The 20,742-nt window shown below is 42.9% G+C and overlaps 1 protein-coding gene across 2 annotated transcripts in view; it reads right to left on the bottom strand.

Annotated features, from left to right (window-relative positions):
* The window catches only part of col27a1b (collagen, type XXVII, alpha 1b), a 605,111-nt gene extending 584,640 nt beyond the window's left edge, over nt 1-20,471 (bottom strand). Inside the window, exon 1 of one of the 2 annotated variants that reach the window (XM_078550110.1) lies at nt 19,763-20,471. In XM_078550110.1, coding sequence (XP_078406236.1) covers nt 19,763-19,815 — 53 coding nt within the window. In that variant the 5' untranslated portion in view covers nt 19,816-20,471. Of the gene's footprint in view, nt 1-15,413; nt 15,868-19,762 lie in introns of those variants that run through there. The other variant, XM_078550108.1, reaches the window with a different exon arrangement.
* Between the last annotated feature and the right edge of the window lie 271 nt (nt 20,472-20,742).

Genomic DNA, 20,742 nt, shown 5'->3' with positions numbered 1-20,742 from the left:
TCTCTTTATATGTGCTCAAATAATGAATGAACTCCATCTACTTATCCTTACCTTTAATTTATACAATTGACACTACTCCCGTCAGTACAATTATACTCATTCGCCAATGCGACAGCAGACTCCATTATGCTGCTATATAGACCAGGGAAGTTCAAAGTTCAATCCCTGTTATGTCTAAATCATATTTACTCGTATAGAAACGCTAACATAACATGGAAGCACCATTACTAAGGACCACCATCTTTTCAGGGCAACTCAACTATAAGGATACTTTGTCAGTGTTACCCAAATCCTACAAACAAACCTAAAATATATGGTATCACAGGTAAATTAACTTCTGTTCAAAGCTACCAGTCCCTTTATTGGAGAGGATAAGATTAAGAGCAGTTTGATCGAGGTATTCAAAATCATGAGTGGTCTGGGTAGGGTAGATAAGAAGAAACTGTTCCCATTGGTGGAAGGATTGAGAGCAGAGGTCATTGATTTAAGGTGAATGGCAAAAGAAGCAATGGCGACGTGAGAAAAAACATTTTTATGCAGCGAGTGATTAGGATCTGGAATGCTCTGCCTGAGAGTGTGGTGGAGGCAGATTCAATCAAGGCTTTCAAAAGGAGAATTGGACAATTATCTGAAGGGAAAAAAAATTGCAGGGGTATGGGAAAGTGGGATTGGGTGAGTTGGTCTTGCAGAGAGCTGGCACTGACACCAAGGGCTGAATGGCCTCGATGCGGTAACCATTCTATAACCCTATGATTTATCAACACCACCCAAGGAGTGGCCTCTGTCTTTCTCTCTGCTGTTGCAGTCAGCACAATCTGGACATAGGAGCAGAAGGCCTTTAACCTGCTCGAGCCTGTTCTCCCATTCAATGAGGTCATGGTTGATGTGGTAAGCTAACTCCTTATACCCACCTTTGCCCCCATATCCCTTAATACTTTTGGTTAAGAAAAACATATCAATCTCACTTTTAAAATTAACGATTGATCTAGCATCAATTTCCATTTTATGGGCGAGAGTTCCAAACTTCTCCCATTGATTGTGTGCAGTAGTGTTTTCTAATTTCATTCCTGAAAGGCCTGGCTTCTTAGACCATACACCCTAGTCCTAGACTCCCCAGCCAGCAGAAATAGTCTATCTACCCATAGATACCCATAGAAATAGTCTATCTACCCATAGATACCCATAGAAATAGTCTATCTACCCATCTCCCTTCTCTGTGCTTCACTCCGGAGATGCACAGATTTTATTGGGCGAAGCTGGATTAAGGAATTGTTACATTAATTCATTCTGAAAAAATTAAAGGCAATGACTTGGACACACACACATTTCCGGGACTCATTTTCTGTTATTCATTATTTCAAAAAAATAAAACCTTTGAATGAAAAAGAGCTAAAGCTAGTTGGTCAGTTTAAAACGCTGAGAGGAAATACTGCTATTTGTATCTAAGCCCAGTAAATCCACCCTTCTGGAATCTCTTTCAATGCTTTTATTGCAGTTATTCATTACTACAAGTCAGTTCCTGTGATGTCTTCAGAAGCAATTACAGCGACTCATTGCTTTTATTATAGTCAGTCATTGCTAATTCATAAGCATCATGATGTTTCCTGTGGCTGGTCAAGGTGAGTTTTATTTTTGCAGTGCACTAGAAGATCCATGTGAGTGGCTGCGGAATGGAAGAGATTTAAGTTTCTCTTTTATTCAGAAGTATATGGGGATGGCACTCAAGATCCTTCCTTGTAGATTTCAACAATTCAGTCAATCCTTCCGCATCCTGTCAGGTTCCAAGCAAAGCTCTGCCCGGGTTTTGAAAGCTTTGTTTTTGGGTGGGGCGCAGGGGGAATGGTTTTGCTCAGTGCTGAGAACTGCCCGCATTAAAACTCATTCACCTGAGATATACTCACAAAGCTAATGGCCTGGACATTGTGATTAAATTATAGTGATGCCTTCAGCGCTTACCATTATTATGGAGTAAATCAGGCCGCAGCTCCTGGAATACGCACATGCACAGTTATACATGGAAATCAAGATGCTACTATCCAATCTTCGCCACTGCTCCACACACTCCTCTACAACAGAGACCTTACTGATCAGTAAAACACATGTTGGGTGCAAGGCTGTGGTGATTATTCACTAGCTACCCACTAAACACATTAGAACAAGCTAGGTGCATTTAGGTTTAAGTGGATTTTTAATGGTGGGATAAGTCTCAATTCTCACCCAAGCAATCTCATTGAAATTTTAATTTTACAAGTGTGAAGTCTCATTCCTTCAGAAATGAATAATTGTTGGGGTTTTTTTTAAAAACATTTTAACTTTTTCTTTCTGTCTATTTTATCTCTCTTGCTTAATCCCAGCTTTATTTCCCTCTATTTATTTTGCTTTCTGGGCATGATTTTACATTAAATTAAATATTATTAATTTATCCTTCCTGGCTATGTCTTCATGGCTCGATGAAAATTCTTCAATCTGATTGGATGAAGAGACACACTGTTGCTTGTCCTGTTCAATCATGTTACAGATATCCTGTTAAGGGTGCCAACTTAAAAGTCTCCCTAGAAACTGTAAGTTGCCGCTCAAAAGCCCGTGAAGTCTCTGGGAAGCTAACAAGCATAATGTATGACGAGTGCCATTCCTTTGCAAAATCTGGGCAAATGAGCTTTGCCCAACATTTTCTTTTGGCAATGTTCTCTCATTGCTTGAAGCATTAAATATTAACTAACACACATGTATATGATCTACTGTCACATAGTGACTTTATAAGAACCCGTATAAATGGTATCTGCTGGTTACTCAGCTTAAAGTAATAAATTTTCCCGGATAAAGTGTTTACAATGTGGACTGGTATTACAAGAAGACGCACAAAAAAAAAGTGATTGATAAAGAACTGCCCATCTGAAGATCGAAAAGGGAAAATGAATAGTCTATTCTCAGACATCACTCTTTGCTCTCCCATGGTCTTAGTTGACTTCTGTCAAGCATTCATAGCATGTTTTTTTTTCTCTATTTCTGTGCCATTTCAGATTTTGAAGCTTTTATTCATTTCCATTTAATTTCCCCTTTGATGGACACAGTATAGTAGGTTCTAGTTTCTGTTTTCAATTTGCCTTAGGTTGGCTGGACGGATTTGAGTTGAATTGAAAACAGAAAATAGCCTACGGGTAATTGTGATAATTATTTAGCGTTTCTATATTTTTTACTTCTTCAGCAATCTTGCTATTTGTTAATGACTGGGACTGCCTGAATAAAGATAACTGAACACAGCTGAACTCAGGACAAACTCCACATGAGAGAAATGGGGAGCTGCCATGATGGAACAGATATAGGAAAGTTCTCAGTCATCCGCATTGTTCTGGAGTGTCCAGGAATTGAAGATTAATGTCCAGGATACTGCTAGAAGCAACCCAAGAGGAATAGGAGCAGCAAAGAAATAAATCTTCAGAGTCTTGTTTACTATAAAAAATAATGTGCAGTTGGAAAGGGGAAGGCTGTTTGACTCACAACCAAAAGTCAACCAATCAGGTAATGAAGAGTCTGTTCACTTTCCCATTGCCATGGGAATCAATCGCACCATGAAAATGAATCATAATGGCACAGATGGAGGCCATTTGACCAATCAAGTCCACGCCAGCCCTCTGTAGAGCAATCCAATTAGTCCCATTCTTCAGTTATACCCCTGTAGACTGCAAATGTCCATCCAATTCCCTTTTGAAATCATCAATTATATCAACTTCCACTGCCCTTGTGGGCACGAGTTCCAGGTGATTACCACTCGCCATGTCAAAACATTCTTCTCATTCCCCCCTCCCCACCCCAGCATCACTTGCTCAAAGCCTTAAATCTGTGTCCTCTAGTCCTTGCAAAAATCAGCTAATAGAAACAGTTTAATTTTTGTTTGCTTTATCTAAGCCTGTCATAATTTTGTACTCCTCTATCGAATGTCCCCTCAATCTCCCTTGCTCCATGGAGAACAACCCCCAGCTTCTCCAACCTAAGCTTGTAGCTAAAATCACTCATCCCTGCAACCATTCTGGCAAATCTCCTCTGCACTTTCTCAGGGACCCTAACATCCTTCTTAAAGTGCATTGACTAGAACGGGACAACATATTATATTGTGACCTAACCAGAGCTTCATAAAGGTCAGCATAAAACTTTCCTACTTTTGAACTCAATAATCCTATTTATGAAGCCCATGTGCTTTTCTAATTACTCTCTCAATATGTCCTGCCACCTTCAATGATCTGTGCACAAGACCCCCAGATCTCTCTGACTCTGCACGTGTTAGCCCAACAATGGGTGGGAGGGGCAGGGCAGTTGGAGTTCATGCTATAAAGCCTGTTGGAATATAACCCGCCAGAGTTAACTAAAAAGGTTCAAATATGATGTGACTTGGTGCAAATATGGAAACTGGCAATGGTGGGACTCCCAAGAACATGCCTGGAAGTAGCTACAATGGGGTTTGGAGCAAAGATCAAATGCAATGGATCTTTGGCCAAATATTGTATGCCTTGGGGGAAGCATGAAGGTTTGAATGCAGTAAGATTCAGAGTTTGAGGCAAATATTCAGATCAGATCTGTTAAGATTTGCGGCAATAACAAATGGTGCTCAGATACAAGGCTGCTGGCAAACCATTGTATGAGGTCCTTTCATTCTTAATCGCACCAAAAGAATAGACAAGTGACAAATTTTAGGGTCATGAGCGGCATTTTCTTTTACTCGTTTATGGGATGTAGCCATCACTGGTTAGGCCAGCATTTATTGCCCATCCCTAAATGCCCTTGAGAAGGTGGTGGTGAGCTGCCTCTGAACCGCTGCAGTCCATGTGGTATAGGTACATCCACAGTGCTGCTAGTGGAGGGTGGGGGGGAGCAGTTCCAGGATTTTAACTCAGCGACAGTGAAGGAATGGCAATATATTTCCAAGTCAGGATGGTGGAACTTGCAGGTGGCGGTGTTCCCATCTATCTGCTGCCTTTGCCTTTCTAAGAAGTAGAGGTCACGGGTTCGGGTTTGGAAGTATGCTCATCTGCATTATTGTTATAACCTCTTTCACTCTCTGAATGCAATGTTGCTATCAGTCAAACATATAAACGTGTGTAACAGAACAGGAAACAACACATTGGTGAGATTTTGCAGTTGGCAAGCATTATAAGCTAACAGCCCACTTCAACGAATTGTGACGACTGCCAGGAAATCTGCTACTATAACATGTATTTTTTAAAAACGGTGTGAAGAAGAGAAAGGAGCAGACAGCTGAGTAGCAAAACGAAAATAAAAAGATTTGCAATTATCCAGTTAAGGAAGCTTTCACACCTAACAAAATCCTACTGCTATGAAGGTATACGGTGGAAGTTCTGCCCCAGGGGAATTTTAAACCCATTAAAATAAATGCTGTGCAGTGGAAGCCTGTTCTCAGGGCAATTAGGGTACAGTGATATGCCCTCTGTCACCGTGGATAGAGTAAAGTCAGAAATGGACTGTATTTCCACTAATAAAATATATTAATTCTTCGTGATTCATTACTAGCAGGTGGCTGTCAAATGAATAATGGCAGACGGACTTATAAAGCCAGTGCAAAATTGGAAGGCAATATTCCCAATGAAAAATCCAAGTTTCAATTCCAACTGCCAAGTCAAAGCAAAAATTGGAACATGCCTCTCTTGATAGGCCATTCTGATAAAAGGATATGACAGCTATCCAAATTATTTCAATGCCAATACTATTATATGCTCTGAGCTCTGTTAATAGCCTGAATCTTTGTTGCTCTATGCCAATTATACCCTTCAAACCAGCGAAGCAAATCATCTCTCTGGTGAAATTGGTCATGCTTAGCAGTCCGCTTAAGATTGCTGAACTAATGCTATATGTGGCTGGGTAATCGGAATGTCAGTTGTATTGATAGTAATAAAGGTAGCACAAATTCATCTCAAGGTTTGGGTGTTAGATGCTGCTGAAAGCATAAACTTATCACTATAGGGTGGGTGTCTAGGGGTCATCTTGGGACTTTGCCAAATACGGATATAGAGATGCAAAATCATTCCATTAAATTGGAAGATATTTTCTTATGTTCAAAGTGTTACCCTATTTTACAGTAAAATGTTATCCACAAAGGAATTTAAATTGATGCATTCCAAAACAAATCTTATTTATTGAAATGTGGGTATGGCGGACGATGGTCAGAATCAGCTGGATGGACAGAAAGACCAATGAGTGGGTGATATCAAGTGTAGAAGTTCAGGAATCAAAAGGGTTGCCAGGTCCAATTAAAGAGAGAAAAATAGTTAAGGGCATTAGAAATGAAGACCTGACAGCCTTGTCCTGGTAACAACTGAAGGAGAAACGGAGCATAAAAACAGAAGAGGAAGAAGAAAAGTCAGATGGGTGGATAACATTGGACTGAGGCAGGATTGAAGAAAACCAGAGAAGAAGCAAAACAATGCCAACTAAAGCTATCGTGACAACCAACAAACTTGTTTATTGCCAGCACTGGTGACCTTGAAACAAGCATGGAAAACACTGGGAACACTCAGCAGGCCAGACCAAATCTTGAGAGAATACAAGTCAACAATTTCAGGTTTTAGAAACTTTCCTCAGAAATGGAAGGTATTACAAGTGAACCGCATTGAAATAAAAACAGAACAAGGGAAAAGGGAAGAACACACAACCAGCACACACCTTCTATACTGTTCCATTCAAACATAGGGCAAGCTCTACAGACAGCTTTGAATCTGTCCACCAGGCACTTGGCAGCCTTTTGCCCTTAATATTGACCTATACAACTTAAAAACTTAACTGTAGTTCAGACTTTCTTTCTGGCACCAGAAGCTGTCAACATTGTATGGATGTGATGGCCTTTCCAGGGATGAATGAGGGGAATGTGTTGTGCATGAGGTGGAGATCCCTCTCCCAGTCAGAACAGCACAACAACTTTGATGCTGATCTGCTGGGTTTTTTTTTACTTCCATTGAACTGCTGACCCACTGGAGCCTGGTAGCTTTGCTAGTTTTACAAGTTTCCCATTCTACAGACCCATCCAGCTTCAGTTATTCTCACACTTTCAGTATCTTATATATACCTTAACTTCTCTCATCTTTTATCTCATCTGCAAATAAATGTTCTCTATCTCAGCACTTTACGGGTCATTCTCTTTATTTTCTCGCCCTTTTGTCCATGTTTGAATCAAGGCTGTAATGAGGTCAGTAGCTGTGAGGTCCTAGCGGAACCCAAACTGAACATCAGTGAGCAGGTCATTGCTGCAGAAGTGCCACTTAATAGCACTGTCTACAACACCTTCCATCACTTTGCTGATGATCAAGAGTAGATTGATGGGGCGGTAATTGACCAGGTTGGATTTGTCATGCTTTTTGTGTAACAGGATGTACTTGGGCAATTTTCCACATAACTGGGTAGATGCCAGTGTTGTAGCTGTACTGGAACATCTTGGCTAGGGGTGTGGCAAGTTCTGGAGCCCAAGTCTTCAGTACTACTGCTGGAATATTGTCAGGATCCATAGCCTTTGCACTATCCAGTGTCTTCAGCCATTTCATGATATCATGTGGAGTGAATAGAATTGGCTGAAGACTGGCATCTGTGATGCTGGAGACACTGGAGGAGGCCGAGATGGATCATCCACCCGGCACTTCTGGCTGGAGATTGTTGCAAATACTTCAGCTTTGTCTTTTGCACTGATGTGCTGGGCTCCCCATCATTGAAGATGGGGATATCTGTGGAGCCTCCTCCTCCAGTGAGTTGTTTAATTGCCCAGCACCATTCATGACTGAATGTGGCAGGACTGCAGAGCTTAGGTCTGCTCCGTTGGTTGTGGGATCACTTAGCTCTGTCTATCACTTGCTGCTTATGCTGTTTGGAATGCAAGTAGTCCTGTGTTATAGCTTCACCAGGATGACACCTCATTTTTAGGTATGCCTGGTGCTGCTCCTGGCATGCTCTCCTACACCCTTCATTGAACCAGGGTTGATCCCCTGACTTGATGGTAATGGTAGAGTGGGGAAAATGCCGGGCCATGAGGTTACAGATTGCGTTCAAGTACAATTCTGCTGCTGCTGCTGATGGCCCACAGCGCCTCATGGATGCCCAGTTTTGAGCACTAAATCTGTTTGAAATCTATCCTATTTAACACAGTGGTAGTGCCATGCAACACGATGGAGGGCATCCTCAATGTGAAGGTAGAACTTTGTCTCCACAAGAACCGTGCATTGGTCACTCCTGCCAATACTGCCATGAACAGATGCATCTGTGATAGGTAAACTGGTGAAGACAGGGTCAAGTAGACTTCTCCCCTCTTGTTAATTCCCTCACCATCTGCTGCAGACCCAGTCTAGCAGCTATGACATTTAGGCCTTGGCCAGCTCGGTCAGTAGTGGTGCTACTGAGCCACTCTTGGTGATGGACATTGAAATCCCCCACCCAGAGCACATTCTGTGGTCTTTCCAACATCAGTGCTTCTTCCAATTTGTGTTCAACGTGGAGGAGTAGTGATTGATAAGTTGAGTGGGGTAGGGGTTGAGGGGGACGGTAAGCGGTAATCATGAGGAGGCTTCCTTGCCCATGAATGATCTGATGCCATGAGACTTCATGGGGTCCGGGGCTTGTTAATGCTGCTCGTCTGTAATGTCATCCCATTCTGATGGCCAGAGAGCTACAGCCTTCGACTGAAAGAAGACAACTTGTGTTCTCTCTCCTCAGATAATGCCTGACCTGCTGAGTGTTTCCAGCGTTTTCTTCAGTTTTTGTTTCAGATTTCCAGCCTCTGCAGTATTTAATATTTTTTGCAGTAGATACAGGTTATCTTTTGGTTGGAATGAATATTGGAACTATAACATCCCCCCATGACTCATCTCGGAACTGTCTCCAAGATCGGAGGCTCGCTTCGATTGCCCTATTGGAGGACACAACCAGTTGCTGGCTCCCTTTCCTACTACTAAGTGTTTCCTCACAGTACAGTCCACTTTACCGCTTTGTATGCTTGAGTCGGACAGAGGACTGGGTTCACATTTAAGCACTGCTTCTCAGGAAATATCTTGGAAACAATACAATGCAGTTTTGCCAGAATAAAACCAGGGCATAAAGGGTTGAGTTATGAAGACAAGTTGCACAAAATTGGCTTATAGTACCTGAAATTTAGAAGGTTGGGAGATTACCTAATCAATGGTGAGGAAATGAAATTGGGAAGTACTTTCTCATATAAAGGGTGGTGGAAATCTGGAATAAGCTCCCCCAACATTTTCCTATATTACAACAGTGATCACACTTCATTAGCCGTAAAGCACTTTCGGACAACACAAGATCATGAAAGATGTTACATACACAATCACAAGTCCAAAAGTCTGAGGGAATATTTTTCCATGCACTTGCTTGCGACAGGGAGACAGGAGCAGTGCCTAAAATGTTTTGTCCACAGCGAATGGAAATCATGCACAACGTGCCTGTTATTTTCCTCTTTGTGCTGTCGCATGGCTAAGCGTCTGACTGCCAGTGTGTATTTAGAACGTTGGCCCCCTGTATCCACACAGAATGTTAACCTTCCTTTTCTTTCAGAAACTGAAGGATTTTCTCTGTTTTCGCTTTTAATTATACAAAAGAAACCCTTACTTATTTAATACAGATACAGACTCCACACATCATCCAGCACACATTCAAATCCTGCTACATGTTCAAAAGTGATACAAACACTCTGACTCAGTGCGCCCAGATAAAGATCCTCCCCTTCATTCAAAGCGCAAAACCTTCCCTCCCAATCTTGGACACAGGTTCAACTCCTGATCAGTACAGAGGCAAGCCCTTGATCTCATTCAATATACAGATGCAAATGTGCCTTTTTTCTTCACAAGTCACAAACCAACTCAGTCATTCAGCATAGGTGCAAATACCTCATTCACTGCAGATACAAAACTTTCCCCTTGTTGAGTAGATACAAGCCCTCCTCCTTCGTTGACAGGCAGATTAAAAACTCTCACTCAGTACGATGGCAAACCCTCCCTCTCATTCAGTACAAAGCTATAAACCCTAATCGTCATTCAGTACAGGTACCATCCCTCCTTCCTGTTCAGCATACAGATCTAAACTCACATTTCATTTTAAAATCACCGATACCTTCTTTTTATTGTCTCCTGCAACCTTTATACTTTTCTTAACTTTTGCACTCAAGTGGGATTTGAACCCACAAACTTCCAGCTCAAAGGTAAGTGCACCAAGGTTTTCAGCAGAGGCAACAACAAGATGTCTGGTCGCAGTAAAACTGGAGGGAAAGGGCGCACCAAGGCCAAGACTCGCTCCTCCAGAGCCAGTCTGCAGCTTCCCATCGGCCGCATCCACCAGCTGCTTCGCAAGGGTCACTGTGCCAAGCGTGTCCGGGCCAGAGCCCCCGTCTGCCTGGCCGCCGTCCTCGAGTACCGGACCACCGAGGTTCCTCGAGCTGGCCGGCAACGCGGCCCGGGACGACAAGAAGACCCGCATCATTCCCCCCGCCACTTTCAGCTCGCCATCCACAACGACGAGGAGCTCGACAAGCTGCTGGGAGGGGTCACCATAGCCCAGGGTGGGGTCCTGCCCAACATCCAGGCTGTGCTAAAAACAAAAAACTACTGCAGATGCTGGAAATCCAAAACAAAAACAGAATTACCTGGAAAAACTTTTCCAGGTAATTCTGTTTTTGTCCAGGCTGTGCTGCTGCCCAAGAAAACCAGCCACCCCAGCAAAGTTCATGCCTGAAGGGGCGAGATCAGGGAAAAGATCAGCAGAGCCACAAGTGACTATAAGGTCAGTGACACTGGGGTTCAGCCTCAACCCAGCAATTGGAATAATTTTTTGCATAGCTTGCCCTGACTTCTCCGCGTAACTAAATTAATGGTTTAATTGCTAACAATTAAGTCTGGAGGACAGCAAAGCCAATTACCTTGATTGTCTAGCTGACCTTTAAACCAAGAAAGCAGCAAAGGCTGGATCCCACAACAATGGCCAGTAATTCAAGGCCAAATCTCGAGGTCAAAATTGGGCTGGGGTAAAATTGTTAACACTTCTCCCATCAGTAATCCATATGCACAGAAATGCAGTATAGGAATTTATTGCTTTCAATAAATCCTACTCGAAGTGGATAAATAAAGCACTTGATTTATTTTCCAAATCTCTGATTTAGCCTCCATTCCATGTTTAGATTGAAATTTCTCAATGGCTCAACTGTTGAAGTATAGCCAAGTGATATAAACAAAGAATGTGAAAGGTTTGATACCACAACAATTAACCTCAACAGTGCGTTGAGGGAGGACAATAAATTAGTCAGGATCGAAGCACCCCTACTGGGCATGAAGAGATTTGTTACTGAGGAAGATGTAAAGAGAGCTTTAATATTGCTGAAAAGAGAGACATGTTGCTGAAGCTTTTCGTCTTGCACTTATCAGGACCAATGCAAGAATGCCATATTTCAAATGTTCACAGCAATTTATACAACGGGGGAAAAAAGGTGCTGATTGGTTGGCAAGTCGACTCTGGAGAGCTTTCATTGGCATTAGATAGATGTGCAGTTCTGAGGCATATGTTAATTTTATGAGACAGATGTCTGTACCCCAGAAAGGCATTCATTTTGTGGGTGGATCAAATGGTCAATGCTGACAGCTACTTGACAATTAGCATGATCCAAGGTCACCAGTCTTCCAGTTTTCCTTCCTTCCTTATGGAGAAGTGTCTATCCTGCAGTTGGCATCTGTTTCTACCTTGTTGAGAATGGGAGCTCAATATTAAAGGGTGAAATTATGAAAAGAAGTTGCATAAATGCTTTGAGTTTAGAAGGTTGAGGGGTGATCTAATCGACGGATTTAAAATAATAATGAGATCCGAGAGGGTAGATACAGATAAAGTATTTCCTCTGGCGCGAGAATTCAGAAGGAGGATATAATCTTAAAATTGGAACTCAATCAGTTTGAAGAGAAATCAGGAAGTACGTTTTCACACAAAGGGAGTGGGTATCTGGAACTCTCTCTCTCAATAAACTATGGATGCTGGGACAATTAACATTTTCAAGAATAGGGTTAACAGTTTTTTGTTGTGTAATGTTATCGAGGGATATGAAACAAAGGCAGTTCAATGGTTTTATGGCATATCTGCATAAGTGTCTTTAAATAGTTTGGTAATTTTTATAAAGGTATTATTGCCCTTAAGACAATTGTTTCAACACATTTACAGCTAAACATTATTTTCCTTCATGAGTTAAATTAGAATGTGATTTATATTTTAAAAATTCACATTTTTAGCGGGCAAAATAGAAACAGTTCAATAACTAAAATTATTTGCTACTGATTGTTGCCTACTAGCTACAGGTTGACACAGAGTGCATAGTCTATTTAGGAAATTTCTATAAATACGCACACATTAAGGGAGGGGTGTTGGAGTGCCAATGATTTTCCCCAAGCGTTTTAAGTCCCACACTACGTGCAAACAGATGTCAAGTGCACGATAGGCAATGGTCCACAGGCAAAGGCGGACATCTGGGGGAAGGCTAATACACCTCCTAGTGGTTGGCTAAACTGTAGCACTGGCAGACTGAGCCCATTGTAGCTTGTCATCTCTGCCACAAAAGTACACATGGCATGCAGGAAGTTACAGGAGGAGAGCCTGGAGAGAAAAGTAAGTAAACCAGCAGATCAAAGTTTTGTGTATTGTGCACACATTTTACACAAAAAGTTATGGTTGACTGATATTGGCACCACCCCACCCCACGCAAAAAATAGAATTTTAACACATATTTCATGACCACCCTCACAAATTTAAATCCAACATTCCAATCGCACTTCTGACTATCTAACATGTTAAGTATTACACACAGTAATACTCCTGTTTTTTTATTAGAAAATAAACATGTCCTCTAGAGTCTGTGAGCAACTCCACAGCAAATCTACTAGGTAACTTATTAATGTTATCGTCTGTCTCTACCACATACATATAGTCACAGTCTTTGGGATGGACTGGCACAACATGAGCAGAACAGTACATTTAAGATGTACGAGGTGTTCGACAAAGTGGTCTGATGATTTTGCAAACTGCCAGAGCAAAAACCCAAGCAAAAATCGCAAAACTGATACAACGTTTGTTGCGGACTAGATTTTCTGCTCAACGACACTAAACAAGCAGAAAATCTAACCCAAACATAATCTCAAGTTTTCATTTTGCCCCACCATCATGTGGTACCTCAGTCACGGCAATAATCCCTGTGATGCGGGTAAAACAACTAAAAAAAAAAATGCTGATAAGAACAGAGAAGATATACGGAATCCCATGACTAGTAATATATTATCACCAGTTTGTTCTCTAGTAGAACATGATGATATATAATTAGTCACCACTGCAGAAGATGACAGAAGAATCTCTATTGGAACAAAAAGTTCTATCTCATAGACTTCTTCTATGTGAAAAGGGGCAGAAGTATCAACAGAGGTTAAGCAGTACAGTCCAGGAGAAACCACTGTAGATTTGAGTCACAGTCTCCACTACATGAAATATTCACAATGCTAACTACAGACTGGCTAAGATCCAGCAGTACAGTACAGAGAGACCTCTGTGGATTAAAGTTATGGTGCAGTAATTGTGTGCTTCTAAGGTCTTCAGTAACTGAACATACATTATGGTATTATAAGTATCGTCAAGATCTCATTATGTATTTTAATCTAAAAATTAATAACGCATGCCCATATTGAAAATCTAGATTTCCTTTAACAATTATTCAGTGTCGACTAGCTCCTTATGAAAATAAAAATGAAAATCGATGCAATGACTTATAAACTTTGGATAATTCATATTCACTGCACTTTCAAACTACTCACACACAATATCTACATTGCAGCTGCAAAAACACCATTGATAATAAGCTGACAACCTCGATATCAGGTCAAATTAGTCAAATAAGTAAGGCGACAGTGCATTTCCTGATTTATAAACAGTGTTTGTGCTATGTTGGTAAAGAGACCAAAGATGCACCACTGCATTATGGAAATTCTTGCCTTAATATGCCTCGGGGTTCTTAAATCAGCTGAAAATTAGCCACCGATCCCCAACTAACTGAAATCAGAGGAGGTGCCTTTCAAACAAAATAAGACACGCATCTCAATTAGAGATGCTTTGTGTGAAAACTAAGACTCCCAGAACTGTATTAAATTTTGGTATGCCCCCAGCCCCAACTCAACTCTCCCGGGAGTTTTTGCAGCTGTCACAGAAAGGAAAGGAAAGTGATTCTGCATAAACTGCAGTACAGGAACTCTGCTTCTCTCTCTCTCTCACCTGTAGTTACTCCGTATTGTGGGCATGCACCGCGTTCTGCAAACGATTCAAGCCGGTTAAAGGTTGCTTGGCTGTGCAAAAACAGAGTGTGTGGGGAAATTAATTCTGTCTGAAAGACAGTCTGATTCGGTCCTGGAAGGAAAACCTTTCTCTGATAGTTTGGAAATGCTGCCCAGATCAGTCCAGTCCAGCATTGCGAGTCTAGGCACCGTCTCTAAATTACTCACCTCCCATTCTCAAATTGAGACACAAACATTATGTCCGGGCGAATTCAGGAGTGCTGGATATACTCAAAATACTACTCAAGGTGCAAGCTGTGTAAAGGCTTGACCTGAGTTCGCTAAAATGCAAGTTTGCACTCAACACTTTCATAGCACATTTAAATATTTTCATTCTCTACACGAGACTGTAGCCTTGCAAGAACCAATAAAAAGTAAACGAGCAGGTAGTTGAAACACTTCTGCAGAAGTAACAAGCCCAATTCTTATCTCTAACCACCTCAAAAATAAATCGGAGATCGGTGGCCGAAAAAGACAAAACAAACGTTACTTTGCAGTCCTTCCCTAACTTGTAACTGACAGATCTGAAACTTATCTGCCTCACAGAGGAAATGGGAAGATGAATTTACACAGATCTCCAAACTAATCCACACTACTACTACAGCCCAGCGCAGCTAACCGCCTCTTAAAAAGCAAAAGAAAACGCTAAACTCCTTCCTTAATTTGCACTGTAATTTTTTTTCGCAACCCTATTACATTGTCGATAAAGCCTGTGCAGTCTGAATAAATACAGGTCGCTATTTTCCAAGTGTGGGTATGATTTAGATAACACTTGTCCTGATAAGCATTATATTTTAACTAACATGTCAGCTCAGCCGTTCCCTTGCGGGAGATCAAGGGGGCGAGACCCTGGCTTCTCATGTGTCAACTTGGGATGTTTGGGTTAGACACGGATTTTTCCTGATAATCTCCAGAAACATAAATCCGGCTTTTTTCTTTCTCTTCTCCTCCAAATCACTTCCTGTCCACCCGGAGCCACTGAGAAGCATCGAGGAACTTGTCAAAAGTTTTCGGCAAAGTTTTTTTTCCGTGCAAAAAAAAAAGAATGAGTTGGTTGAGAGTCTCACTCACCCCCCGAAGGCAGCTGTCTTGCTGTTGGAGTCCAAGGCTGCCGCAGTCTCCATTCCGTTACTTCATTTTCTGCCTGATTCCCATTGGGGAGAAAAGAGGCGCATCTGACAACATCTGCCTGTTCACTCCATTGAGCTCTTGGAAACTTTGAAAGTGGAAACAAAATGGCTTGGGAGGGGGGAAGGCACATCAACTTTACAGCCTGCTTAACTCTGGAGCATCGAGCTGTGCTGGCCTCTCGATGTGTCAGTCCCATTGAAGTGCCAGTGGCTGCAGAATGTTAACCAGCGGTTTGGTGATGGGGGGGGGGGATGTGGGGGTAGGGAGGAGGTGGTTGGGGGGGGGGGTGGTGGGGGGTGGGGGGGGAGAGAGAGAGAGAAACACTGCCGATTTCTTTCACATGTGTGTGTGTGCGAAAACAAACCTTTCCAGAGAAAAAGGAACTTCAAAAAGCTTTGAATCCCAACGGAGAGGCATTGAGGGGGTGGGTGGGTGGGTGGATGAGGGTGGGAGTGGGAGTGAGGGGGGGGGAGGAGGAGGAGGAGGAGGAGGTCTTATCAGCCTGATGCCTTCACAGCCCGGTCCCACTCCCACCAGGAATCACCCGAGGCTCTCGACATAGCCCAGCCGAACAAAACTCGGGGACTGAAGCGGCTCGGGAAGCAGCTGAGGACAGCAAAGGAGGATTTGAAAAGCCAGCAAAGGGATATTTTTTTAAAAATACATATCTCCTCTCTACTGCCGCCTCACGACACGGAATGCAATCTGCAACCTGACACCAACACACAAAATCCAGGCCCTGAGTGACACAACTTTTACAGATCTACCAATTGCAGTAAAAATGCAACAAAAAAAAAAGAACCTAATTGCAAGCAACTAAATTATTCTGCAAAAAAAAATCTGCAAAGGTAAAATCCTGTGAACCTCAGAGATTTCGATCAATTAATTTCAATTAGGATGGATGTAGGCGATAAGAGCTCATAAATGTAATTTTTTTTTGAAATTGCAATTAGTTTTATTAAATTGTAGGTGCTAAAATATGCAAAAACACTTTTCCATACGACTCCTGTACAAAATCAAGAGCATTATAAACTGCATGGATAGAACACCAGATAAGTGATTTAAATAGATTTAACACTATGCGACTTTAAAAAGGTCTATTTTGAAACTAAACAGTGGTAACTAAAACGAAAAGAATGTTATAAATATGTTGGACCTAATTGATATTTGAGGTTAAGAATGAAAGGCACCTGAAGAGTGGATCAAAATAAGTTACTGTAATGCCAGGGCACCATATTGATTATTCAACAGACCTGTACAATACAGCATTGTGCAAATTCGATATCCTGGTGGTGCTGGGGGGGAGGAGGGGGGTGCTTTCCGATGAATCGTTGCCTCATTTTAATCCCAAATAATACAGGTTCCATAACATTTGAAGTATAACATATGTGCTGCACTGGGACTAAAGGGGAGGCTTGAGTTACTTACAATGTACGTACAGTCCAGGAAATAAAATTCTTAGCATTTGTTACTGATTTAATGGTGTACATGGATGTATGTACATGCACGATGACCAAATAACATGTCTCTGTAATGATTCAGAATTTGTAAGTACATATAAATTTAGAAAGACCCAAACCTCCCTGTCGCTTGCCATTTTAACACTCCACCCTGTTCTCTTGCCCACATGTCTGTCCTTGGCTTGCTGCATTGTTCCAGTGAAGCCCAACGCAAACTGGAGGAACAGCACCTCATCTTCCGACTAGGCACTTTACAGCCTTCTGGGCTGAATATTGAATTCAACAACTTTAGATCTTAAACCCCCCCTCCCCCCATCCCCACCCCGTTTCTTTCCCCCCCCCCACCCGCCTTTTTTTTCAATAATTTATATAGATTCTTCTTTCCCCACCTATTTCCATTATTTTTAAATCTAAAACTAAAACCTTTAGTCTTTCCACCCCACCCCCACTAGAGCTGTACTTTGAATATCCTGTCTTGCATTCTTAATTAGCACTTTTCTCAGACAAAGACCACCACCTTCAACACCTCTTTGACCCTTTTGTCTCTGACATCTTTGGATTATCTGCTCACACCACACCCTCAATGTGTCTCTTTCCCCCCACCCACCTTAAACCAATTTATATTTCTCCCTTGTTGAAACTATGCTTCAGTTCTGCTGAAGGGCCATGAGGGCTCGAAACGTTGACTGATTTCTTCTCCACCGATGCTGCCAGACTTGCTGAGTTTTTCCAGGTAATTCTGTTTTTATTTTGTTATAAATTTGTAAGGTTTGTTCCTATGCACAAGGTTGGGAATCCCTTGGGTATACAATTACTAACTAGTTTAGGAAGTGCATATATAATGTCTGTATGTAAGGTGGCGATTTAATGGTGTATGCTGGAGGCTGGTGGTGAAAATCATTGAATCCAGTCTGTCTGTGTGCCACTGTGCGGTTGGCAGAGACACTTCTGTGTTTGTTATTGAGCTGGTTGACTGAGCTTGCTTATGAATGAATACTTTGCAGACTGCCTGTGTTAAATTATTGAGTGAAGATTCGTTTTGCGCGTCACTGAAGCATTTAGAAGAGGTGCAGATGAAGCGTTCATGCATCATTGCAAGCTTTTTAGTCCACTGGAGATGCTGGGTGTGAGGGTGATTCTACATTTGCCTCAGGTGAACTACATCTTCCTGAAATTAAAGCAAAATAATGCTGATGCGGCTGAGCTTTTCCAGCATTTTCTGTTTTTATTCCATATTCCTGAATGCTGGCAAAATTTGACAGGGTTTGTTTGTTGAACTTGCATTTTTATAGCTCTCTTCACGACCTCTGCAGACCTCGAAGCGCTTTACAGCCAATCAAGTGCTTTTGGTGCAGCCAATATTGTAATGTCGGAAACCGAACAGCCAATTTACGCACAGCAAGCTCCCACGAACACCAACCTGATAATGACCAGATGGTTAGAACATGGGGAATAAGTTCCCAGCTCTGCTTCAAAACAATGCCATGGATCTTTCCCATCCGACTGAGTGGGTTAATAAAGGCCTCAGCTTAACCTCTCACCCAACAGACCACACCTCCAGCAATGCAGCAGTCCCTCAGGGCTGCAGCACTGGGGTGCCAGCCTTGGTTGTTGCTTGATGCCCTGCATTAGGGGCTATGAACCCACAACCTGCTGAGTCAGGGGCGAGCGTGGCATCAACTGAGCTACAGCTGACAGCCAGATCCTGCTGGTGTGTGCGTGTGTGTGTGTGTATGTTTGTGACTACCTGTGAATCTGTGTAAGGGCCTCCTTTCAGTTCCCTTTGTGCCCGTGTGATGTAGTAAATGTGTGCAACCGTGTGTTAGTGGAGTGTAGGTCTGAGCAGAGACTTGAATGCCTTGGGTTTGAAGGTATATGCGTAGGTATATCTCTGCATTAGTGTGGTGGATGTTGGCGTGGGTGATGGTGGTGTGGGGGGGTGCGGGGGTTGGGGGTGTGCGGTTGTTGGGTGTAAACACCTGTAAGTATAGGAACTGTCCTAACGCTTTGTTCTCCAACACCATTTGACCAGGGATCGCCTGCATCAACTGTCAGCACACGCTAATCAGCAAATGTCAGGTCAAATCTTTCACCGGTAAAATGTGAGGTCTGAGCAATAACTTATAAACCGCACAGTTAAACACCAAGACTCCAACTTGGGCAAGCAGGAGGAAAGCTGGCTGCAAAAGAGGCAGTTCCGATTGTTTGGAGAAATGGGTATTGTTTCTAGGAAAGGGCTCCCCAGTGCCCCATTAGGATGCACACCTCTCCCCTTTTCATAGTTTCCCGTACTGGCCGCATGAACTTCAGCTGTTTTAAGTGGAAACTTCTAGCCTCGAGTCCCATTGGATCTCACTCTGCTGAATCACCGTACCAGAAACCCACAGCCAGAAAATCCATCCAAAAAATCTGAAAAGCACTCTCACACATCCAGGCAAAATCCTGTCTCGCGTTGCTATAAGATGCCAGAGACCTCTACCAGCACTGTACAGTCCTCCAAAGCGAAAGTGCCCAGTCAGTCAATAGCAGAGCCACTGTGCGTACTCCTCCCAGGATCCTGACCAGACGGTTCAGTTAAATACAACGGGGGATACACCGCTACACGGTTTACTTAACCCTCATGGATCATTTTCTCATATGCAGAGGGCACTTGAGGCTAGGAGCAATGTTTGGGGTTGTGGGAAACTCGTTAAGTGGGGGGGGAGGATGGGGGATTCTTGAGAAAAATTAAGCAATCCCAATTAACATTCTCTTCCCACCCCCCCTCCCCAGGACTTCCAGACCCCAAGCAAGAAATCCCGCTTCAAACCGGAACAAAAGAGGACTTACTTTCTTGCGAGTGTAGAGCGTCTGCAATCTCTCCTTCGAGTCGCTAAATACATTTGTATGCATTTGTCCCAGTAGCTAAATCCAAGGTTTGATCAGAACGTGCATCCAAGAGCTGGCCCACAGAATGGAGCCCTTGCACTCATTGGGGAAGGTGCGAGGAGTGTTTTCCCTCCACCCCACAGCAAACAACAGCAAATCCAGAAGTTTCCCTCGCCCCGTCCGGCGCTCGGACAACAATCCTAAAGTGCGCTCACTGTCCTGGGGGCGGCTTTACACTTCCAGAAATGGCTTTCCTTCTAGTTTCTGACGAGTACTCATTGAGGACAATCCAGTTTACAGGGTGTGTTGGGGGCGGGGAGGGGAGGGGGTGGTTGTGGGTGGTGGGTGGGTGGTTGTGGCTCTGGTACCTGGTGGGGGTTTGCAGAGAGAGGGAAGGGACCCGACCGGCGACAAAGCTGAACTCACACTGGCGGGGAATCCGAGGATGGTTCTTTCCCATTTAAATAGCCATTTGCTCCTGCCTGCGATTTTTTTGGCTTCAGTACCTCAGGTGTCCGGTTTCACCACACATTCGACCGAATGCGCCACGAGCCTTGCCTTCAGACTAGGGCACAGGCTACATAACGCATCCTTCTCTCAAACCCAGTCACTCTTACTGGCTGGCATCGCCCCCCCACCTCTCTCAAATGTAACTAACTCCATTCATATCGCTAAAGCAGCCGCTTTCCCGAAACGCCCACTCTCCCCCAAACAACATGACCTCCAACTCTCAGAAATGAGATACTTCACTGTAGTAACTCATCACCCTTTCAAAAATAGCAGGCTCCCCATTTCTTTCCTAAACTCAACTGACTCTCTCACCACGGAACTCAAAAAGGGATGGAACTCACCCACCGCTCACAGGGCACAGCTAGACTGCAACTTTTAGTGTAACTGGTCATAGTGGTATTAAATTAAAATGTAGTCAGGGTCCACTGCCT

The sequence above is a fragment of the Cetorhinus maximus genome, chromosome 10 (genome assembly GCF_964194155.1).
Source record: "Cetorhinus maximus chromosome 10, sCetMax3.hap1.1, whole genome shotgun sequence".
NCBI lineage: Eukaryota > Metazoa > Chordata > Chondrichthyes > Lamniformes > Cetorhinidae > Cetorhinus > Cetorhinus maximus.
The sequence above is the reverse complement of the archived record's forward strand: the minus strand, read 5'-3'. Positions and strand labels throughout refer to the sequence as shown.